Source organism: Euleptes europaea, chromosome 5 (genome assembly GCF_029931775.1).
Source record: "Euleptes europaea isolate rEulEur1 chromosome 5, rEulEur1.hap1, whole genome shotgun sequence".
Taxonomy (NCBI): domain Eukaryota; kingdom Metazoa; phylum Chordata; class Lepidosauria; order Squamata; family Sphaerodactylidae; genus Euleptes; species Euleptes europaea.
In genome coordinates, this window is record NC_079316.1 from 82,730,360 (window position 1) to 82,755,319 (window position 24,960).

General features: G+C 44.6%; 1 protein-coding gene across 1 annotated transcript; it reads left to right on the top strand.

Annotated features, from left to right (window-relative positions):
• The first annotated feature begins 1,276 nt into the window (after positions 1-1,276).
• SLC16A12 (solute carrier family 16 member 12) lies at positions 1,277-24,371 on the top strand. The gene is made up of 6 exons (XM_056850105.1): positions 1,277-1,410; positions 8,398-8,501; positions 11,852-11,995; positions 14,341-14,932; positions 17,337-17,596; positions 24,109-24,371. The coding sequence occupies exons 1-6, from the start codon at positions 1,295-1,297 to the stop codon at positions 24,369-24,371; spliced, it is 1,479 nt and encodes a 492-aa protein (XP_056706083.1). The 5' UTR covers positions 1,277-1,294.
• Positions 24,372-24,960: the final 589 nt, after the last annotated feature.

Genomic DNA, 24,960 nt, shown 5'->3' on the forward strand with positions numbered 1-24,960 from the left:
GGACTGACAGCTCTGTTCCACGAACAGCAGACTTAGGGTCATTGGGTAATTCCCACCTCCTAACCATTTGCAGTCTTGATTGCGCATGCATTGGTTGTTCAGACTTCAAGAAACAGAAAGCTGCTTTATGATCAAGATGCTACAAACTTGCCATAACCCCAATAACCCAAACAAATATGAGTTTCTCCATGTTTTGTTCTATGATGTTATCCTGGGTTGAATAAAATTAGTCTGGGCATAAATAAATCTGGGTGTGTAAATGTTTGTAGATGGAAAAATTAGCTCTGGGCAGGAATCCAGCAGAAGGGTGCATATTCTGCTTAGGTTGCACTTGAACCTGATTGGCTGTCTTTGGGATTTAAGTAGTGCCCAGATTTTTCTCTGGCTCTAAATTCCAGCTTCATGATCCAGCCCTCATACAAGCAAAACTCTGGAGGAAAGTCTGTAAGAGAGATGATCTTCAAAGACACATCTGTCAGTGGGATGTTTGCATGTTATTTATGCCTTTGAAATTTGACCCTGAAGGGTTTTCCAGGAGGAAGGGTTTAATCTGGGGGGTGGGGGGGTTAGGTAAAAATACCACTGTATTCATTTAATCCCCATGTAAACCAAGCAACAGTCACCATTACGCACAATTGGAAATCTGAGAACTTTTTTTTTACTCAGTAACATGTGCATAAATATTAAATCTAAGGCTTCAAGCCTATGTACAGTTATTTGGCAGTAAGCCACTGGGAAAATTGTATGACTTGTGACTAAATATGCTTGGGATTGTACCTCACATATGTTACCATTTCAAAACTATCAGAGCCTCAGGCAGTGACTGACAACCTTGAAAATAATGGCTATGACTAAGTCCACATACCTATAGTATTAATTATGTGCTAAAACATATTGGTACGATTCTCAGAATTCATTACAGAGCCATTAGCTGTAAAGATTCATTCTGGTGCCGGTGATGTGAATGTAAACTTTCGGCACAGTGACTCTGATTTAAAAGAATACGTTGTATTGTCAGCTGCTCCCAACAATGCATAGAATCTGTGTCCTGCAATTGTTGGGGTTAAAAATAAAGCTTCACATAAAACAATAAAGCAGTAGCCCCACTGAGCTATTTGATAGTGGCCCTTCGCAGAACAAAGGAAGTGTGGGGCACTTTGATCATTTCTCTGCTGGCGTCTTTGTTTCAGATGTCAAATAACCCGTGTGCCAGGTAATATTCCATGTATCCTCGGCCTGTTCACTGGCGTTGGTTGTGCAGAGTGATTCTGGACAAGAAGAGAGACCGGCCATCATGACCATGGCTGTGCCAAGGAAAGGGTTAAGTGCCTCCCCTCCTGATGGCGGCTGGGGTTGGATGATTGTGATTGGCTGCTTCCTCGTCACTATCTGCACTAGAGCTGTAACAAGGTAAACCCCTTTTCCTACTTGATTCTTTGCTCAGCGTTACGTTCTGTTATCTGTTGTTTAAAGTAGCACTTAATGGTAGGATATGATATAATGGTAGTTATTTATTCAGGCAGTTTGAAGCCACATTCTCAGCTATAAATGGCATCCAGGACGACGCGCAAAGCCACAGAATGACAGAAGACAGAGAATCATTATGTTTTAATATGAAACAACAATTAAAAATAGGAGCAAAGCCCAATAATCTACTACTCAAACAGCCCGTTGACTGAAAGGTCAACGAAATATTTAAAGCTTGTCACATTTTCTAGTTCAAAAAAAACCACAACTCTTTGGAAACAGCCACATTTTCACCTGTTGTTGACAAACAAAATTAGACAAACTAACAGAGAGGCTTCCTTGGGAAATGCAAGGAAGTCTACCTGGCAACATTTCCCTACTATCAGTGATCTCACCCAACTGAGAGTAGAGTTTTGGCTACAGAACCAAAAGGAGATGAAGTAGGGGTAGGGTTGCCATCCCCCTCACCAAGCTCCACCGCAAAATATCCAGGTATTTCCCAACTCAGAACTGGCAACAATACTTAAACCTAAGGGGAGTATAATGGTAGAATTTATAATGTAGAGATATGCCCTTATATTTAATACATAGGGTTGCCAACTCCAGGCTCTGAAATGCCAGGAGATTTGAGGGTGGAGTCTGAGAAGGTGGGGTTTAGGAATAGGGTTGCCAACCTCCAGGTACTAGCTGGAGATCTCCTGCTATTACAACTGAGCTCCAGCCGATAGAGATCAGTTCACACCTAGAGAAAATGGCCACTTTGGCAATTGGACTCTATGGCATTGAAGTCCCTTCCCTGCCCAAACCCTGCCCTCCTCAGGCTTTGCCCCAAAAATCTCTAGGTATTTCCCAACCTGAAGCTGGCAATCCTATTTAGGAAGGCGAGGGACCTGGGTAGGGTATAATGACATGCAATTGCCCCGCAACAATAAGGAGTAAAGTCCCAGGTTCAATCCCCGGCATCTCCAGTTAAAGGGACTAGGCAGATAGATGATGTGAAAGGCCTCTGCCTGAGACCCTGGAGAGCCGCTGCTGGTCTGAGTAGACAATACTGACTTTGATGGACCAAGGGTCTGATTCACTATAAGGCAGCTTCATGTGTTCAAAGCAGCCATTTTCTCCAGAAGTGGAATAAATGTTCTAAATAAATAAATAAATAACTGAGAAAGGTAGGCTATAAATAGCGTAAATACATAATAAATAAATAAATATAGCATTCAGATAATTTCAGGAGCATTTCTAGGCAGGTCTACTCAGAAGCAAGTCCCATTTTATTCAGTGGAGCTTACTCCCAGGAAACTGTTTTTAGGATAAGAGATTTAATGATGAACTGGCATGTTATGGATGAATCTTCAGATATAGATTTTACTAAAGCTAATTCTGTTGGGGAGAAATTGGGCTTGCCAGTATTCTTCCAAGCTCTGTGTTTATGCAATTTCTTGCCCATGTTCTTTGATTTATATCGGGTCCACATCAAGACAATTAAAATTAAGGATAGGGGAACATAGGGCGCGCGTCTGCGCAAAAATTATGGACGCCCCTTTAACAGGACATTTTCTCGAAAAAGGTCCCTCTGCTGATGATATTAGATTCTTTGTTTTATGGAAATACAAACCACAATCATATAAATCTCAAGATGTCAGTAAAATACTCCACAGGCAATAAATGAAAATGATATTTTTATTCAAAACCCTGGCACCAGCCGGCTTAAACAGTGAATTTGATTTGGCGTGTTTCCTGTAACACTGTCCTTCAGTGTTACTCCTCTGAAGATGCCTGCCACATCTGCGGGCGAAACGTCAGGAAAGAAAATACCAAGACCATGGTTACACAGCCCGGATAACCTACAAGAACCAACTTACTAATTTTGTTTTTGCTTGATAAAAAAAACTAAAAAACACACATTTGGGGTTGTGGCATCCTCAACAGACTGCTGCACATAACCGAGGGACTGTGTTTGGCTTGGCTTCATGGGTCACAAGTTGCAGAGACCGCTGCCCTACATTTTATCAGCCTGTGGCCTCGCTTGACCCTTGGTCGGACGGATGCATGTGTTGCGTAATCCAGTTTCCACAAACTATCTTGAATGAGAGCTGTGACCTGTGTTCTCTCTATATATACTCTTCAGCATCGTAAATATTTTTTAAAAATATTTGAGACTGCCTTCCTTTAAAATAGAAAGGCGGGGGGAGATCAGCTTTCAAGGGTAGTATAATATAGGTATGTCTGGAGACAAAATTGTTCTTCCAGATGTTGTTGATTTCAGTTTTTATTTCACATGTAGAGCTGCCCAGTGGGAACTTTGATATAGTTCCTTTTGTGGGTTAATTTTTCTGTAACCAGTGGGAAGAAGGTACAAATACAAATGTGCTGAGTAGTTTGAGGGAAACTAGCTGGTAATTCATCCTTTTAAAGAGATGTTAGAAGTCATAATGAGTGTATGTGTTTGTGCCCCTTTAAACAATACATTTTATTAAACAATATAAATGTCCATTTGCTGAATGTTGTCCACATGTGTTTCCTCAAGGCTGCAGTCCTACTATGGATATATCAGATTTTCCCAGCACACATAGCTCAGCCCACATACCACAATAATTTATACCTAGGATATGCTAGTTCCTATGCCTAGGAAATGCCAGCCTCCAGGTGGTGGCTGGAGATCTCCTGCTATTACAACTGATCTCCAGGCGACAGAGATCAGTTCACCTGGAGAAAGTGGTCGTTCTGGAAGGTGGACTCTATGGCATTATACCCCACTGAAGTCCCTCCCTTCTCCAAACCCCACCCTCAGGCTGCACCCCCAAATCGCCAGGTATTCCCCAACCCAGAGCTGGGTTGTAATCCCAAGAGATCTCCAGCTACCACCTGGAGGTTGGCAACCCTTCTGGTTAATATGTAGATAGGGTACACTTTGGCTCCCTGTGATATCCATAAGAAGTATTGTAGAAAGAGGACAAGAGGCTCGTCTGAAATGCAAACTGAAAATTACTTTTTCGGAGGGTTTAAACGATGTATCTCTTTTCTGATAAAGCTGTTATTTTTGATGCTGAACGTTTAGGGTAAGCCACAACAAAAACAACTGTGAGCAAGCAATTGTTGGCTCAATCATGAGTTCTTGTTTACAAAGGCAATTTTGTTTCCACAAAGCTAAGGGAGTGGAGAATGCTGCAGCCAAAGTCCCTGCAAGCTGTGAACCGGACAGAGTGAAGGTGTGGCATGTAGGCTAGTATTAAAACCACATAGGGTGATGCCAGAAGGAAATGCATACCCTCCTTCTGGGGACAGAGCACCCCATCTTTTCCAGTGCTCCCAGATTATCTTGAATTCTAAACCATTCCAACCTTTCGAAGACTTTTTTTCTTGGCCAGACATAATGCCTTACCCCTCAATGAATTAATTGGCAGATTTTTAAATGCTCCAATCGAACAGAGAGTCTGCCTGTGTGGAAAGGCAAAGACAGAAAAACTTACCCGTTTTTTATTCAGTTGTGATTTATATTCTTCTATAAGATCTTCTTTTGTTCATTGATTTCACACTTTCCTGTATGTTCTCACAACTACCACTTAATCAATCTGGTAAAGATAAGGCGGTTTATCAGTAGTTTACTACTTAACAGCCGCTTTGAAGATACGCAGAAAGTTATAATCAAGTTACGCCTAAAAGCTCATTTGCATACAGGTGCTCTTTTTGCATTGGAACTGGAAAACCAAATAGATATATTCGGTATGAAATTTATGTTTCTGAAAGGGCCTCAGCAAAAAGAGCTTCAGTGTTCCAGCAAAATTTGTCTGATATGCAAAGACAGCTCTGGGTTGTTTTTCAGAGATGGCAACTTTTCAGATAGGGTTGCCGGTTCCCACCCCCCCGGCCACCAGAGGGGATGGGAGGGTAGGGGTTGCCTGATCCAGGTTGGGAAACTCCTGGAGATTTAGGGATGGAACCTGGGGAGGACAGGGACTTCAGTGGGTTAAAACGCTACAGAGTCCACCTTCCAAAGCAGCCATCTTCTCCAGGGAAACATGATCTCTGTAGTCTGGAGATGAGCTGTAATTCTGGAGGATCCCCAGGCCCCACCTGGAGGCTGGCAGACCTATTTTCAGGTAATGCTGAGTCACAATGAACATGGGAAAAAAGAGTCAGCAATGCAGATTCCCACATAGCAAGAAATCAGTAAGTCCCAAATACAGTTGTTCTAGGAGGGAGCTTGTTTGTATTTCTCAGTAGAAAGAAAAGATCATGAGGCCGACCATTTTTCTGATTTGTGCCGCATACTGCAATGGAAATGCCAGATAAAGTGAAAGCCAGCTAGCAGACCATGAGTAATAAGACTAAGAGATTCCGTGTAAATTATTCTTCTGTGAGCTAGAGCCCACTTCTGCGAATGTGTGACATGTATAAATATTGTCATATTCTCTCCACTTCCGTGAGTCATGAGTTCTCCCGGGGGTTGGTTCCTTTTGGGTGAGAAAGCACTGAGACTTATGGTGTTTCTGAAATATTTGCTTTATTTACAAATGTGCAGGTAGAACACAGGTAGAAGCAAAGAGGTACCACTAGGGCTGTCGATTCAGTTCGTCCCAAACTGAAAAACAGCCGAATTTCCCTGATTCAGCAGTTTTTAGTTCGGGATGAACCGAACTCAAAAAAGGTGGGAAAACAGGGAGACGAATTCAGCGAGTTCGGCGTGTTCGTGAATAAATTCGGGGTTCGGGGCAGCAGCAGAGGGGCGGGGGTCTTTAAACCTCTCTGCGCTGCCTGCCCAGACAGCGCAGAGGGGCTTGACAACCCACCGCCCGCCTTCCCGGGACTCCCGGGAAGAGGGGCGGGGGTCTTTAAACCCCTCTGCGCTGCCTGCACAGACAGCGCAGAGGGGCTTGACAACCCACCGCATGCCTTCCCGGGACTCCCGGGAAGAGGGGCGGGGGGGTCTTTAAACCCCTCTGCCCCCCCCCGTGCCTTCACGGGGCTTCCATGAAGGCACGTGGGGGCTCTTTAAACAGATATGCGCCTTCCAGCTGGAAGGCGCAGATCTGTTTAAAGAGCCCCCTGCGCGCCTTCATGGAAGCCCCATGAAGGCCCGCGGGGGGGCTCTTTAAAGTCCCCCACCCCCTTCCCGACTCTTTGAAGTGGTGGGCGCCGCCTGCCTAGGCGGCGCCCAGCACTTCAGCGACCCAGCCGAATTTCCCCCCGAACTCTGGATCTTGCGCCGAATTTCGCAGATCCAAAGCGGTGGTGTTCGGACTTCAGCACGTCCCGAATCAAAAAGGGACAAATTTTGCCGAAGCCGAACTTTACCAAAAAATTTTTTTAAACAGTCCTAGTAACCGGTCCCCAGAGGTGCAGGGAGAGAAATCCATCACCACCACCCCTCACAAGCACTTCAGTCGACTTACAGCTGTCTCTGTTTTTCTCCCTGTCTGTCCCAAATGCAAACCCAGCAGCCTTCCAGAAGCGGTTGTGCTTCGAGCTCCACCCGCCTGTCAGGCTCTGCTCGCTTGACCATGTTCAAGATGCCTCTTCACACCTTTTTTTATGCATGGCTGTTTCACTCACCGTCACCCCTCCAACGACTTCGGGCCTTCATGTTGATTATGTGTGCCGCTTTCGACTGTCAGAGGTCGCCTCGCTCTCCCCCTGCATTTCCCCACAATTCTCTTTCTCTTCTGAGGTGAACAGATTACTTGCAGTAGTTCCTGAAGGCAAAGTGGAGATGTTGCCTTGGAAGCAGTTGCGCTATCTATTCCTAAACCATTTGTTGGAAGGAATGGACTGTGCAATGTCGCCTAATGCTAGCACAGGCCTTGGAGCTACACAGGAGGGCAGTAGAGAATTAGTTTAGGGGTAGATAGGACCTTATTTTCCTTTTAACCATCCCACTGCTGTCCTTTTGCTACCCAGAATGCTACTCTTAGGGGTTTCTATTCCAGTTCCTCCCTTCTCTCTCTCCCTTTTTGTCCACCATGAGGCCTGGACATGTGTTCTACAATCTCTCTCCATCTTAGCTTAGTTAGATAGTTCGAAGCCTTTACTCTGCCTTTCCTATCCAGTATGGAGTTCTCCTACAATAAAGAACTTCTATTTCTTTTCTAAAGTTATAAGCCTGAATGTGAACTTATTCCTCAAGCGGCCAAACTATAGAATTGTGCTGTGCGCAGACTCAGCTCTGCTTTCACCATTCCTAGGCTGTGGCTGTATTCCTAGGCTGTGGGAGCGTGACATAGTGCTTTGCACGGTAACTCTGCATGATAATGATGGCTATATACATACGTTTTCCACTAGAGCCAAGAGGTGCTCCCTGGGGCCATTTCAAGATATGGACATGGCACAGTTGCAGATGCACTGAAGCAGCTTCTTCTTCTGTGCCACAGTCATCCGCATACATCTGGGAGGCACAAAACTCCCATCACACATCTGATACAGGGTCCTTGTGGCAGCCACGGGAATGTTGGTCTTTTATGCATGGCTGTCACCCCTCCGACAACTTTGGGTCTTTGTCTGGATTATGCATGCTATTTGCAACCGTCAGAGGTCGCCTCACCTTCGCCCTGCGTTCCCCCGCCTTTTGACCGCCTTTTGAGGGACCTGTTTTATCTCGAGTTTGAAAACACGGGGGAACGCAGGGGGAGGGCGAGGCAGCCTCTGACGGTCGCAAACAGCATGCATAATCCAAACAAAGACCCGGAGTCGTTGGAGAGGTGACGGTGAGTGAAACAGCCATGCTTAAAAGACCGTTGTGTCGTCTGAATTGGCCCAAACTGAACAGAACAAAAGCAGAGCGCTGCTGAGTCGCCCGCCTCAGATGAGAAGAGGGGAAAGGAATGCTTTTACTGAGCTCCTTAATCGGTTTTCACTTAAGCTTTAATTGCGGTATTTGGGGCTTTCAAAACTATTTCTATTTTTACCAAGTTGGAATTTGTGTGTTTATTTCAGGTGCATTTCAATATTTTTTGTGGAGTTCCAGACTTACTTTGCTCAAGATTATGCCCGAACTGCTTGGATCCATTCTATAGTAGACTGTGCGACAATGCTTTGTGGTGAGTTGCCAGATCAATGGGGAATGATGAACTATTTTTATCAAGTAAAGGTATTGCTCATTATCATGGTTCCAAATATGTGCAATATGCTTTCCATAGAATCGAATCAAGGACTGAAGAGGTGGTTCCTGCGATGAAATTACAAAGTCATGTTCTTTTTTGTTTGTCCATTCCATACTTAGTTGACAATATTTATATCCTGTCCCTCAACTAAAAAACTGGTTCCTATGGCAGCAAACTGGTTCCAATGAGCCCCGTGGCGCAGAGTGGTAAGCTGCAGTACTGCAGTCCAAGCTCTGCTCACGGAAGTTGGTTTCAGGTAGCTGGCTCAAGGTTGACTCAGCTTTCCATCCTTCCAAGGTCGGTAAAATGAGTACCCAGCTTGCTGGGGGTAAAGGGAAGATGACTGGGGAAGACACTGGCAAACCACCCCGTAAACAAAGACTGCCTAGTAAACATCGAGATGTGATGTCACCCCATGGGTCCGTAATGACCCGGTGCTTGCACAGGGGACCTTTACCTTTATGGCAGCAAACAACATGAAAAAACAATTAAAACCACCAGAGAATTCAAATCAATTAAAAACATAAAAGAACAGAGAAATAAATAGTTTAAAGGTATCGAAGAGTAGCAGTTTATACAGACAGCAATGCAAACAGCAGAGCTGAGACTAAAATTCTGCTAAAATAATCTATAATCAAAAGACCTGAAGGGAAAATTGTGCTTCTCACTTACATTTATTTATTTAGTTTTTATTCATTTATATTATTTATAGTCCGCCTTTCTCACAGGGACTCAAGGCAGCTTGCACATAATGTACAATCAACAAAATGGGACATTCAATAACTAATGCATTAGGAGATTAGAAGTCTGGAACTACCAGAAAGAAATAGAAGCATAGCATAAGTATTAACAAGATATATTGAGCGATTCAGAAATCACATAATATGATCCTACTTACAATATGTTATATACAGCAGTAAAGGCCACAAACCCCAGTCATTTTTCCAGGTACATTAGTGAAACTATTTTGTACTGTGCAGCCTTATTAAAGCACCAGGTCATTCCTGACCCATGGGGTGATGTCACATCCCGATGTTTACTAGGCAGACTTTGTTTACGGGGTGGTTTGCCAGTGCCTTCCCCAGTCATCTTCCCTTTATCCCCAGCAAGCTGGGTACTCATTTTACCAACCTCAGAAGGATGGAAGGCTGAGTCAACCTTGAGCTGGCTACCTGAAACCAACTTCTGTGAGCAGAGCTTGGACTGCAGTACTGCAGCTTACTACTCTGTGTCACGGTGCAGCCTTATTACCTGCCTAGAAAAGCCCTCTTGAATACTTCAGTTTTGCATAGTTTGCAGAAGGCCAGGAGAGTAGGAGCATTTCTGACCTCCTCGGGCAGGCCATTTCACAAGGCAGGAGCCACAATGGAGAAAGCATGTGTACGGGCAGATGTTTAAAGTTGCCAACCTCCAGGTACTAGCTGGAGATCTCCTGCTGTTAAAACCAATCTCCAGCCGATAGAGATCAGTTCACCTGGAGAAAATGGCCACTTTGGCAATTGGACTCCATGGCACTGAGGCCCCTCCCCTCTCCAAACCCCGCCCTCCTCAGGCTCCACCCCAAAAATCTCCAGATATTTCCCAACCCGGAGCTGGTAACCCTGCAGATGTTGAATTTGCCAGTTTGCAGGTTGACACCAGCAGAAGCCCCTGCTGACTTTAGTGAAGTTGTCACAGTAGAGCATAGGGAGATACAGTCACACCAGTAAGAAGGGCCAAGACCATGAAGGGCTTTATATCCACCTGATGCCAGCTGAGCCTTCAAAGGAAGGGCATTCCAAAGTTGAGTTTCCACCACTGAAAAGTCCCAGCTCCTTTGAATCATCTGTCTGACCTTTGAGAAGGGGGCAGGTGGAACAAGACCTGGATGATGTTCTTAAAAGGGCAGGTAGGAACATATGGAGAAGGTCAGTCCCTTACATACCCTGGTTACAAGGCCCATGAAAAGGTAATTTAAGCAGTTCTGTACTGTTTCCCCAAAATTTAGCTAGATGAAATATTTTATGGTTAAAGATCCATTCCAAGTATCCACAAGTTGTGAGAGTTGTGAGAGACAGCATAATGTAGTGGTTAAGAGTGGTGGACTCTAATCTGAAGAACCAGATTTGATTCCCCACTCCTCCACATGAGCAGAGGACTCTAATCTGGTGAAGTGGGTTGGTTTCCCCGCTCCTCCACATGAGCAGTGGACTCTAATCTGGTGAACCGGGTTGGTTCACTTCTATACATGAAGCCTGCTGGGTGACCTTGGGCCAGTCACAGTTCTCTCAGAAGTCTCTCAGCCCCACCAACCTCACAAGGTGTCTGTTTTGGGGAGAGGAAGGGAAGGTGATTGTAAGTTGGCTTGAGTCTCCTTAAGGTAGAGAAAAATTGAGTATAAAAACCAACTCTTCTTCTTCTTAAGTCACAAACCCTGGGTACAGCGTACATTTGATTTTTCTTTATTTGTGTGTTGAGTAGTTCTCTACGTTTCAAGCATGTGTTCTGCAGGGCCTGTAAAACGGAGCTGTTCTGCCAGGCTTACGAATAATTACAGCCACAAGTTTTTCCAATACCATTGTTGCTGGCCTCCCCATTCTTTCCTAAGTTTGGGGTTACTGCCTGGCCTGGTTTTTTAAGTGGCTCTATTTTTCTTTAATTTTACTGTTGCCCTCTTGTTTTATTTGTTGCCGGGAAGTGTGATTTTAAATATGTTTTAATCTATGTTTTTGTATTAAATGTTGCGACCTGCTCTGAGCCCAGTTCGCCGGGAATGAGGGCGGGATATAAATGTGAGGAAATAAAGGAATAAATAACGTGCAGCTGAATGACTGAGTGAAACCCCACATTTATGCAGGTGCTGGCCCCCAGTTTCATTGTAAAGTGAGCCCATGTTGGCTCTTTCTTACAAAACAGAAGTATGCATGTCCATGCATTCACTGTACCATGTGAACAGGGCTATTGTTTTACAGGAATGAATACTGAAAGACACTGGCTTGCTGTAAGCCCCCATCTGAATTCACAGAGAAGCAGGTATTCGCCCGCAGTTCTTCCAGGTGCCTTTTGCTTGAGTTCAGTTTTTAAGGGAAATGGAAAGCAGTCGAGTTTGAAAGGTATATGGAGGGGGGAACGGGACACACAGAACATGCCCCAGTATTCTGCACTCAGTCCTGACATGTGGCAAACGTTTCCTGGGCCAAAAAGTATAGCATATTCTTATTGAAGTACTTCATATCAGCTGCTGCACTTGTTTATGTGAGATAAACAACAAGGCCATGTTCATTTGTATTTTATCCATTTGTATTTAGCACCACTCGGGAGTTTTATCAGTAATCATGTCTCCTGTCAAGTGGGAATCATACTAGGAGGATTGCTCGCCTCTGCTGGACTGATCCTGAGTTCCTTTGCCACAAGCCTGGAGCATCTATATGTTTCCTTAGGAGTTCTTACAGGTATTGCTATTAATTGTTGTTAAGGGGGGAGATTTCGGGGCAGGGATGTAGGGGGGCATGTGCACCACAATGTCACTTCTGGGAAAAACCCAGAAGTGACGTAGGGTAGATATAGCAATCTAGGGTCTTTTATGCGTGGGTACTTTCACTCACATTCGCCCCCGGTCTGAATCGGTTGTTCTTGGAGTTATGCATGAGTTTTCCGTCTATTAGAGAGGACCTCGTGCCCAGTCCTCGCAATGTCTGGGTCTTCCCATTCCTCTGTTAACCCAATTCTTCCCTCTCCCCTGTTCTCATTCTGGGTGAAATCCCTGTGCATAAGGCAAAGTGCAGGACCCGCGAGCTTGGTTTCTCTCACAGACAGTTACAAAGCAGCATGTCCAGAGGCGGGGAGACCAAAGTTCCAATCCTTGTTCAGTGTGAAGCTCACTCCAGTCACATTCTCTTGCCTAATTTACTTTACAGGTTTGATGTAAGAATCAAATGGAGGATGGGTAACCACATACACTATCTTAAACAAATTGAGTGTGATAATTAGATCATGGATCCTGTGCTTGTGTTAAGTGTCGTCAGGACACTTCTGACTTATAGTGACCCTATGAATTAATGACTTCCAGAATGTCCTATCGTTAAAAGCCTTGCTCAGGTCTTGCAAACTGAGGGCCGTGGTTTCCTCTGCTGAGTCAATCCATTTTATGTCGGGTCTTCCTCTTTTCCTGCTGCCTTCAACTTTTTCTAGCATTGTTGTCTTTTCTAATTGACCCTTGTCTTCTCATAATGTGACAAAGTATGATATCCTCAGTTTAGTCATTTGAGAGCCAGCATGGTGCAGTAGTTAAGAGCAACGGACTCTAATCTGGAGAACCAGGTTTGATTTCCCATTCCTCCACATGAGCGGCAGACTCTAATCTGGTGAACTGGGTTGGTTTCCCCACTCCTCCACATGAATCCAGCTGGGTGACCTTGGGCTAATCACAGTTCTCTCAGAACTCTCTTAGTCCTTCCTACCTCACAAGGTTTCTGTTGTGGGAGGGGAAGGTAAGGTGATTGTAAGCCACATTGAGACTCATTAAAGGTAGAGAAAGTGGGGTATAAAAACCAGCTCTTCTTCTCCTTCTTCTTCGCCAATTCATCAAATAAACAACAATCAGCAAATAAACATGCCTCAGTTTGCAGTTGGAATTCGAAATTTGCATTTTGAAAATTAATTAAATTTCTGATGCATGTGAACGTCAATCTAGCACTAACGGTGGGATTGTGTGAAGCAATCGCATCTGTTAATTTTGAACGGCAAAATTCACATCATTTGCATTTAAAAGAAGCCTCTTCTGGTGAGTCTGTTAGTCCTGGGCGCTCTTTGTGATTTTAGCAATTACTTTTTCATTCTTTGTTCTCCTCCAGGTCATTTCTCAACAAAATGAGGAATGGAAATGTTTATACTGAGATTGCTGACTTATTAAAACTAGTGTTGTAGCCAAGGTGACGCAAGCTTAGAGCTCAGAACCCTGCAGTGTAATAACAGTTTTTTAGAAATGTCTGTACTCAAATGCTGCTAATCATTTGTTCACTAAGAAAAAAGTCCATAATTATGACCTGTGTTGTGCCAACGCTTACAGTGTTAACTTTTATCAAATGCATTGTCCACAAATAAGAAACTCTTCCTTCCGAAAACCAAACTCCCATGATGCAGCTGGGGCTTCCTGAGGTGAAAAAATACAAAGCTCCATAAGATGTAAATTATCATCTTTGATAGCCATTTTGATTCACTGGATGTCTTTAATTTTTTTTCTGGCTGCCTCCAGATGTGATGAACAAATCGTAGTTTGATCTTAAAGAGCAAAAACTTTGTTTACTGGGCTCACACAACCCTTTTCTTCCCCTACCTCCTCCCTTCATGTGTGAAGCTGCAGTTGGATTTTATGCTATCAAGTTATGATTTAATTGTGGTTTGTTCTGAGGTCCTAACGTGAGCTTTCAACAAATTGGAGACTTTCCCGCCCCTCCTTTCCCAGTTGCCAGGATTCCAAACTGCAGTTTTATCCAGGTGATTCTGAACTTCAAAATCTGGTGATCAATTTGGATTAGGCGAATTTCAAAACGATTCCATTAATTTAAATGAACATGTGGTGTGAGCATGGAGGGAGACGTGGAAATGAAATCCACAAGTGTCTGCTACGTACATCCTTTTCTTGGCATCATCCACAAAACGTTTTCTTTGAAAATATGCATTTGGAGTTTTTACAAATGATTTGCCCGTGTAAATAGCTGTCAATGATCATATTCTACCAGCTCTCTTGATTGCTAGTAACGTGTATGTTTCTCGGGGGTTTCCTCCCCTCTTCTAGGTCTGGGATTTGCCCTTTGTTATTCACCAGCCATAGCAATGGTGGGCAAGTATTTCAGCAAGAGGAAAGCGCTTGCTTATGGGATCGCCATGTCAGGCAGTGGTATTGGTACATTCGTCCTGGCGCCTGTGGTCCAGCTTCTAATCGAACAGTTTTCCTGGCATGGAGCCTTACTTATCCTGGGAGGTTTTGTTTTAAACCTCTGTGTCTGCGGTGCCCTGATGAGGCCGATTGCGATAAAAGAGGACCACAAGACTCTCCCCGAATTCCCCGAGCAGGAGTTTGGGCCCGAAGCACAAAAGCAAGATTTAAAGCAGTGGACGGTCTGTTCGCCTCTGATCAAAGTGTGGTCTCACAAATGCCTCTGCCAATGCTCGTGGCAGGAATACAACTTCTTGCTGATGCCGGATTTTGTGGTGCTCGCCGTGTCTGTCTTATTTATGGCTTACGGCTGCAGCCCTCTCTTTGTTTACCTGGTGCCTTACGCGTTAAGAGTCGGAGTGAGTCATCAGCAGGCGGCTTTCTTGATGTCCATTCTCGGGGTCGTCAATATCATTGGCAACATCACCTTTGGATGGCTCACAGACAGAAGGTAAAGGCAGCACTGAATAGGAAGTGGCGGTAGGGCTGCCAGGTCCCTCTTCGCCACCGCCAGGAGGTTTTTTGGGGTGGAGCCTGAGGAGGGTGGGGTTTGGGGAGGGGAGGGACTTCAGTGCTATAGAGTTAGGGTTTCCAGATCCCTCTTCACCACCAGCGGATGGGGGCGGAGCCTGAGGAGGGCAGGGTTTGGGGAACGTAGGGATTTCAATGCCGTAGAGTCCAATTGCCAAAGTGGCCATTTTCTCCAGGTGAACTGATGTTTATTGGCTGGAGATCAGTTATAATAGCAGGTCTCCAGCTAGTACCTGGAGGTTGGCAACCCTAAGTGGTGGCATAAGGCGCAGTGGAGGAAAGTGACTGCCCAGTAACATCCTGTGATTTTTTTGTAAGGGGGGACTGTTATATCTATTTTTCAAAGGGATCACGTTCAAGAGCCAAACCAGATGTGACAGAGCTCGCAGATCTTCAGTCTTTAAAAAATAAATGACTGGTGTGCATGGGCTAGATTTGGATCAAGGCTGTACAAAAAGGGATTTTTAGCCCCTCAAACCCTGCCTGGCTTCACTAATTGAAACTACCCCACACTGGTCTTTTATGCATGTCTGTTTCACTCACCCCTCTGACGACCAGGCCTTTGTTTGGATTATGCACGCCATTTCCGACCGTCAGAGGTCGCCTTGCTCTCCCCCTGCATTTCCCCACATTTAGCCCGCAACTTTGGAGACCTGGTATGCATAATCCAAACAAAGACCTGAAGTCATTGGAGGGGTCATGGCAAGTGAAACAGCCATGTATAAAAGGCCACTGTCTTTTCAACAGGTTTTTTAACAGACAATGTGGTGGTGGTGGAAAGTGCTGCCACGTCTCAGCTGATTTATGGCGACCCCATAAGGCTTTCAAGGCAAGAGACTTTCAGAGGTGGGCTGCCATTGCCTGCCTCTGCACAGCAACCCTGGACTTCTTTGGTGGTCTCCCATCCAAATACTAACCAGGATCAACCCTCCTTAGCTTTTAAGATCTGAGATCAGGCTAGCCTTGGGCTGTCCAGGTCAGGGCAACAGACAATGTAGGGGGTCTGATTTTTGACTAATTAAATCACATGGGAGTTTCTAACTTGGTCTTCCTTTTCACATGGTCTGAGAATACTATTAAGAAAAGTATGGCTGTTCCTGAGGGATATGGAATGGTATGGTATAGCCTGATCTCATCAGATCTCAATGAAGAAAGCCACAGCCTTCAATTTGCTAGACCTGAGCAAGGCTGTTAATGATAGGATGTTCTGAGTGTTTCACTAACTCATAGGATCGCCATAGGTCGGAAGTGACCGGATGACACATAACACACACAGGGCACTCTTAATTTCTAAAATGAAAAACATCAGAGCTGAGGCCTCTTTGGAAGATAGGGTTGCCAGCTCCAGGTTGGGAAATACCTGGAGATTTTGTGGGTGGAGACTGAGGAAAGTGGGGGTTTAGGGAAGGGAGGGACTTCAATAGGGTATAATGCCATAGAGTCCACCCTCCAAAGCAGACATTTTCTCCAGGTGAACTGATATCTATCACCAGAAGATAAGTTGTAATCCCAGGAGATCTCCAACCACCACCTGGAGTTTGGCAACCCTAATGGAAGACCTCCTTTAGCATCTTGAAAGAAGCCCTGCTTTTTTATTCTGGGCCATGGAGGAAGGCTACAACATCATGAGCCTGTATCCCAAGGGGCGTTTCTGTAGATGTGCAACTTTCTCACCCACTCTCCCCACTGCAGCCAGAAATGCCCCACAAAATGTTGTTCCTGGAGGTCCCCCATACTCCAGGAGCAGTACTGTGGAGAGAGGTCTTTTGAGCGGCAGAAGAAGGGAGGGAAATTATAAATTTGAGCGAGGAATACTCCATTGAAGCCAGGTATTAGTGTGGTAGGCAAGAGGTCCTTATAGTTGCTCGGAAGTACCCACTTCATTGTTAAGGGCTCAACTGGGAGAGGGTGGGACTAAATGGGCACACTTGAAGGGGAAGGAGAGTTGCTACAAGAGAAGCTACTCCTTAATAGTTGCCAGAGATTGCAGGTGGCAGCTTTGGATCCTATCGGCAAATGGTTCTGGCTTTTTCTTTAGACCATGCAGCTACCTGCAATCTATTATTTGGATTAACTGAAATGTTATAAAATAGCACTTGTTATACAAAAACACCGCTTTAAAAGGGTTTTTGGATACCATGGCTTATAAATGGTCGGAAGACGTCTTCACAGCTAAAGGGGCCAAACAAAGTGCGAACAGTATTTTTTATAACGTTTTCAAACTCTTAATACATCGCTGGGAATACAAGTACGGTAACCCCCGTTAACTGCCCACAGATTTGTTGCAACTAACTTTTTCCTCCCTGACTTGTTTATGTCCTTAGGTGTTTGAAGAAATATCGTTATATCTGCTACCTCTTTGCTGTGGGAATGGATGGGCTATGCTGTCTTTTCCTCCCAGTGCTCCAAAGCTTTCCACTCCTTGTGCCTTTCTCATTCACCTTCGGATATTTTGACGGAGCCTATGTCATGCTGATTCCTGTGGTGACAGCAGATGTTGTGGGAACGGCTTCGTTATCATCAGCCCTTGGGGTGGTGTACTTTCTCCATGCGATACCATACCTAATTAGCCCCCCTGTTGCAGGTCAGTTGGCATATACCATACAGGACTGTTTATATATATGCGACTGCTCTATTGTACTTCTTCTGTTTCTTCCCAGTCCATACATATAAAAGCTGATATATCACTATGGTTATTCAGTGAGGTGAACTCTAAACTTGACCTAACTAACTTCTGGGTCTGAATTCCTTTTCAGCTATGAATTCACAGAATGGTCTAACAATAAGTTACATAGTCCTCATATTAGGCTTGCCAACCGCCTGGAGATCTCCCACTATTATAACTAATCTCCAGATGACTGAGATCAGTTCACCTGGAGAAAATTGCCACCTTGGAAGATGGACTATATGGCATTATACCCTGCTGAGATCCCTTCCCTCTCCAAACCCCGCCTTACCCAGGTTCCACCTAGGGCTGTGCATATTGATAAACCAGAACCGAAAACAAGCCGAAAAAAAGCCATTTTGGTAAATTTCAGGTTTGGGTTTACTGAATTCCAAAACCTGGAGGGGGGGAGCCAAAGCTGAATTGGCCATTCCCGAAAAAAAACGGGTAATTTTCCAGCTTTTTCAGGTTTTCCCCAGGCTTTGCGAAGCTCCTGGGGGGCATTTTTTGAGGTGGAGCCCCAAACTTGCAGGGTAGGCTGCAAGGACTTTCCTTGCAAGAACCCCCAAGTTTGGTGAAGATTGGGTCGGGAGGTTCAAAGTTATGGGATCTGGAAGAGGCCGCCCCTCCCACCTCCATACACAATCAGGAAGGTAAGAGTCAGATTCTCTGGTCGTTCGCTAATCGGCTAATGTTTGTCTATGGAGGAGGGGGGGCAACCTCTTCAGAGCCCATAACACTGGACCCCCTGACCCAATCTTCACCAAACTTTGGGGTTCATGCAAGGAGAGTCCCTGAAAGCTACCCTGAAATTTTGAGACCTCTACCCCCAAAAATGCCCCCACAGGAGCTTTGCAAAATATCCCCTTTGTGGGAATTTTCAGTCAGCTACTTTCGCTACATAGACCCAATCCTGCAGAAGTAGACTGATTGAAAGTTTGCAGGTTTGAATGTTAAGAGATGGTTGCCCTTAGCACAGGCCTGAACACTGGCAGATTCAAGCTTCTGTCCTTCAAAAAAATAAACAAATCAGCGTTCAAAATAACCTGTTTTTCTTAAGGGGAAGGAGGAAGGGTAACAGGAAGATGTTGTGGTTTGATGGAATGAATGAAATGCTTGCTTCCTTCTGCAGTGCACACCAGAGGGCAGCATATGCACATGTCCTACTGTTTACAGGGGAAAGGAAATAAAAGGGAAAGAAAACGAAGAGGGGAGAAAATCAGATTTACTGTAGAGTTTATGAGGCCTGAGAAATCTAAAGGATTATTAACAGTTTTTTCTTCTCTGCCTTTAAAAATGTTCCATTTATTTCACACTTTCTGATCTGTTCAACACCATCCATCTGCCAAATTCACACCACACTTTTCAATGTTATGTCTGCATTCTTCAGCTAATATTTTTTTAAGCCAACTTTTTATGGGGGCGGGAATTGAACCTGTATAGACTATGCAAACGAAGCAGACAGATGTAATGCTTATTATGTGGCACGTTTGATTTTGCAATGCTACTTGTTTTGCACAACCCAATTTTGCAAGTTATGGCACGGGTGTGCAGAGCACCAGAAAGATTCTTCAGCCAGCCTTCTGGCTTTTGACGAGGCATTGCCCACACACTTTCAAATATATCTTTCTAACCATAAGGACTAGAAACTTCCATTTTTTAAATTTTTTTTTACAAAAAGAAAGATTTTAAGGAAATGGAATTATTTAGCCATTCATTGCAACCAGTGGTTTTTCTGTGTTTGTATGGAACTGTAATACGGAACTGTAATACGGAACTGTAATATGTTTGTATGGAACAGCCCTGGCTCTATCCACAGGGGTTCTCCTTCTGTGGAGGAATTTCCACTCCTATTGGTAGGGTTGCCAAGCTCCAGGTACTAGCTGGAGATCTGTTATTACGACTTGTATCCAGCCAATAGAGATAAGTTCACCTGGAGAAAATGGCTGCTTTGACAAACGGACTCTATGTAGGGTTGCCAGGTACCTCTTCGCCACTGGCGGGAGGTTTTTGGGGTGGAGCCTGAGGAGGGCGGAGTTTGGGGAGGGGTGGGACTTCAATGCCATAGAATACAATTGCCAACGTGGCCATTTTCTCCTGGTGAACTGATCTCTATCGTCTGGAGATCAGTTGTAATAGCAGGAAATCTCCAGCTAGTACCTGGAGGTTGGCAACCCTAACTCTATGGCATTGAAGTCCCTCCATTCACCAAACCCCACACTCATCAGGCTCCACCCCCAAAATCTCCAGGTATTTCCCAACCTGGAGCTGGCAACCCTAATCTGTGGAGACAATACCTTTTCAGAGACTCTTTAGAAGTATGGTAGAACCATTCATTGCCCATTCTACACATTTTCTTCCTCCCCCAGCCTTACTATGTTCTCTAGTCTAACTAGGGTTGCCAACCTCCAGGTAGTTTAGGAAATCAAAATGAGAAAACTTGTGCTGCCAATGAACAGTATTACAAAATTGTGCTGATAATTTTGTAATAACATCCAGGTAGTAGCAGGAGATCTCCTGCTATTACAACTGATCTCCAGCCGATAGAGATCAGTTCCCCTGGAGAAAATGGCCACTTTGGCAATTGGACTCCATGGCATTGAAGTCCCTCCTCTCCCTAAGCCCCGGCCTCCTCAGGCTCTGCCCCAAAAACCTCTTGCCGGTGGCAAAGAGGGACCTGGCAACCCTAAGTCTAACACAGTTCGCAAGTTTTTATAGTGTTTGAATAGATGCCATGCACGCGCATGTGTGTAGAAGATAGAAATCTGATGGCTATAGCACCCCAAAAACTGTTGCCTGCGTATTACCTTAAGTGTACTTTTGTGTAAAGGTGGTGGTATACCATACACTGGTATGCAAATTCCCTAAGTCTGTCTCCTTTAAGCTACCAGCAGAATTCTAATACAATTTTTTTTCAAAAATCTTAACAAAGAAGCCTTTTGCCTATTGAATGTAAGGTTGCTAATTCTGGTTTGGGAAATTCCTGGAGATTTGGGGATGCAATCCAGGGAGGGAGGTGTTAGAGAAGGGAAGGTATCTCAGTAGGATATAAAGCTGAGGATTCTACCCTCCAAAACAGCCATATTTCTCCAGAGGAATGGATATCTGTAGTCTGGAGATCAATTGTAATTCAGGGAGCTCTCAAGTTTGCACTTAGAGGTTGGCCACCCCAGTTGGATGGCATCCAGAGTCAGTTGGTCCCTTAGTCTTATAATCGGGTGGTGAGGCCTTGAGTTTCACTTTACAAATGAAGCCTTCCACCTTTCTTCAAAGCACTCATTAATGGGTGTATACCAGAATGGCTTCTTTCATAGCCAGATTAGCTATATAGTTCATGACTACAGTATGTATCATTAATACATGAATGTGTGGAATGCTGGGCTTCGGTCTTACGCCACTGTACAAAGGGTGATGTTTACATTAAAACTAATATAGATGCACACCCTCCAACCTCACTTGTCCTAGTGACAGGCATTTCGCTTGTAGAATTATAAACCAGTACTAAGAATAGCATTCACAATCCTGTCAAAACAATGACAGAGGCAACCGATTAAATCAGGGAAGGGCAGACATTGGGCTACCAGTCATAAAAGGGTAGCTTCAGATGCAGCGCCTGACACCAATGTTAGGTTGAGAAAGTTAGGTAGGCTCAAGTTCACCCAGTTTCACGGGGTGGGGATCTGGAACTAGTTTTCATTGACACAGTCGCTACCACAGGATAATTCCCAGAACTCTTTCCAGTGTGCAAAGGGCTCCACAGCAGATAGGTCAAGGTGGAAAAGGTTCTCTGAATGAAGAAACTTGACAAGCAGTGAACTACTGGGTTCATTTAGATCTGTCGTACCATCAAAAAGGGGAAAATAACCATCACACCAGTAACAGTGTAGAATAAAACTTTACCATCGGATGTTCTACACAAGACACTGTAGGGCACTTTCACACATGCTGAATAATGCCCTTACAATCCACTTTCAATGCATTTTGCAGCTGGATTTGACTCTGAAGTGGCAGAATCCACTTACAAATGATTGGGGGTTACCGCATTATGTATTCCCAGGGATGTATTAAGAGTTTGAAAATGTTATAAAAAATACTGTTCGTACTTTGTTTGGCCTCTTTAGCTGTGAAGATTGAAAGTGGATTGAAAGTGCATTATTTGGCATGTGTGAAAGTGTCTTTCTCTCTATGCTTGTCAATACCTAAAGAAATATTATTGTGGCTTCTTAGTCAAACTAATGCTTAAATCCAGTTTACTTAAAAAAAGAAGTGGGAAGTACACTGATAGTCTGAATTCTGTTAAGTGGTTTCATGAGGCATTTTTGTGTCTCAGAACAGTAATGCACACGTGGTTGTAAAATTGGGTGATTCTGAGAATACAAGGCCAGTTCACAAATAACAAACTGCCATTTATTTCCTGCATGTGGAAGACTTGTCCATGAAAACTAGCTGCAAAACGAACATCTCCAAATTACTCAAGCAAACAAGCCCATATAGCCTCTTAATTGTAGGCTTGCCAACCTCCAGGTGGTGGCTGGAGATCTCCCGCTATTACAACTGATCTCCAGCCAATAGAGATCAGTTCACCTGGAGAAAATGGCCACTTTGGCAATTGGACTCTATGGCATTGAAGTCCCTCCCCTCCCCAAACCTCCTCAGGCTCTGCCCAAAAAAACCTCCGGTGGCAAAGAGGGACCTGGCAACCCTATTTAATTGATTAGCCAAAAGGTTTTGTGGGGAGGGGCAGGAGAAGATTGACTTAAGCCAAATCAAATTGTTGCTGTTGTAGTGGATTTCTTGTCTAGAGCAGGTGCACGGGCCTCATCCTCACCTGAAAGGGAAGGAGAAGGGGATGAGAAAGAGTGGGGCTCATCTCTTTCTTGCAGCAGAAAAGACAAGGCCTGCCCATGTGTGTTTGTTCTGATGAGAAAGCTTCCACAGGGGAACTCTGCTGTCTTGTCCTTTCTGCCCACTCCATTTTCTCCTGCCAGCTTCCAAGGCACCAGTAGGCAACAAAAGGGATTGCCAGGAGATGTCCCAGCATGCCAGCGACATTCTGTCCATCACAGAGTTAAATTGCCAACAGGAGCGTCTTTATATCAGCCTGATATAGGGTTGGCAACCTCCAGGTACTGAGGTACAAAGAACTCACTAATACTGTAGATAGGGGCTGTATAAAAGAACAATAATAGGCTCTGAATGTGAACAAGCAATATTTAGTAAACCACTGGTCACAATAGAAAAGGACTGTGCATCAATAGGCAACCGGTATACAAAAAGGCAAACCCCAAAAGAAGCAACAAAAAGATGCAATAGTAGTGGTATAATACAACAAGTGTGATAACAATGGTGTGTAACAACAATGAAGGAAAAATATATCACACAAACATGCTATAAAAAGGAACCAGGTGGCGTCATCCTAGAAATCTTCTGGAGTAGAAACACAAATGTCACTCGCACGCCGTAAATGTAGGCATGGAAGGTCGGTCTTCCTGGAAAGACTCGTCAGGCAAAAATTGGAAACGCCTTTACGGATAGTTCTTAACGTTTTTGCCACTCAGCATGGCTTCTTCAGCCTTAAACAATTGCTATAAAGGCTTGTAACAATGTCTGCTATGAAAACCTATTTCAAGAGCTCACATTTCCACACAGTAACACGAAATTACCCAGTGAGGTATGCTACCCATTACGGGAGCTTGAAGATCGTTTTCGTGGCTGATGAAGCCACGCTGAGTGGCAAAAGCGCTAAGAACTATCTGGAAAGGCGTTTCCAATTTTTGCCTGCCAAGTCTTTTCAGGAAGACCGATCTTCCATGCCTACATTTATGGCTTGTGAGTGAGATTTGTTTTTCCACTCCAGAAGATTTTTAGGATGATGCCACCTGGTTCCTTTTTATTGCATGTTTGTGTGATATATTTTTCCTTCATTGTTGTTACACACCATTGTTATCACACTTGTTGTATTATACCACTACCATTGCATCTTTTTGTTGCTTCTTTTGGGGTTTGCCTTTTTGTATACCGGTTGCCTATTGATTCACAGTCCTTTTCTATTGTGACCAGTGGTTTACTAAATATTGCTCGTTCACATTCAGAGCCTATTACTGTTCTTTTATATAACCTCCAGGTACTAGCTGGAGATCTCCTGCTATTACAAATGATCTCCAGCCAATAGAGATCGGTTCACCTGAAGAAAATGGCCGCTTTGGCAATTGGACTCTATGGCATTGAAGTCCCTTCTCAAACCCTGCCCTCCTTAGGCTCTGCCCCCAAAATCTCCAGGTGTTTCCCAACCTGGAGCTGGCAACCCTAGCCTGACAGTCTAAAAAGCTGGGCAGGACAGAAAGGCATTTAAGAGAATTGTAAATTGTAGGGATGAATTAAGGCATAGCAATTACTTGTTCCCATAAAGAGGTGTTGTATGTTTCTCACAGGCTGGCTTGTGGATACAACTGGCAACTACACCGCATCATTTGCCCTGTGTGGATTTTCCATGATATTCAGTTCGATGTTGCTGTGCTGTGCAAGGCTAGCCAAGAAGGTCAAACGGACACACTCGGGGCCAGCCGGCAGAGAAACTGATGCAAAGCAACGAATCTTGGCAAATGGAGCCATCGCTTATTCTGTGACTGGAGAATTAGATCAAAAAGGTGTGGAGCTGTTGGCCAGAGAAGTGAAGAGCGGTAGCAAAAGATGACACCGGGTTTAAGAGGCCCCCACCCTTTGTGTACAAATAATATTTTGCTAAGGTTAATTTTGATAACTGTCCTATTGAAGTTTTTTGTTCTTCCTGATAGAAAGAAGGCAGGGTGTGTGTGTCTTTAAACAAATAGTTTGTTGGTAATAAGGTTCGAAGGGAAGGGAAAGGATCCCTCTTCTTCTAAAACGTGGAGAAGTTACGTTCAGTAAATCTAGTCCAAGGGGTGAGAGAATGAATATAATTATCAGAAATGACCTATATGCACCTGGACCAGATCTAGGGGGGCAGAAGGAGCAGTTGCCCCGGGCGTGGGCAGAGAGGAGGCGGCGGCAGCCAGGTCAGCGGCTGCAACTGCCTGCCCGACTGTTGAGCATGGAGGGTCGGATCTGGGGGAGAGGACGAAGGAGAACACCGGCCCCGGGCCGCACTGTGCTACCTCAGCTGGGGAGGGGGAGTCGCTGCCTCTCTGCCTCACGCAGGTGATGGGGCAGTACACAAGCTGCTAGGAGCAGAGTCTAGAGGCTGCACACTCGCTGGCCCAGGTCGCGCAAAGAGCGTGAGCTGAAGAGGCTCCCCTGGCCCATCC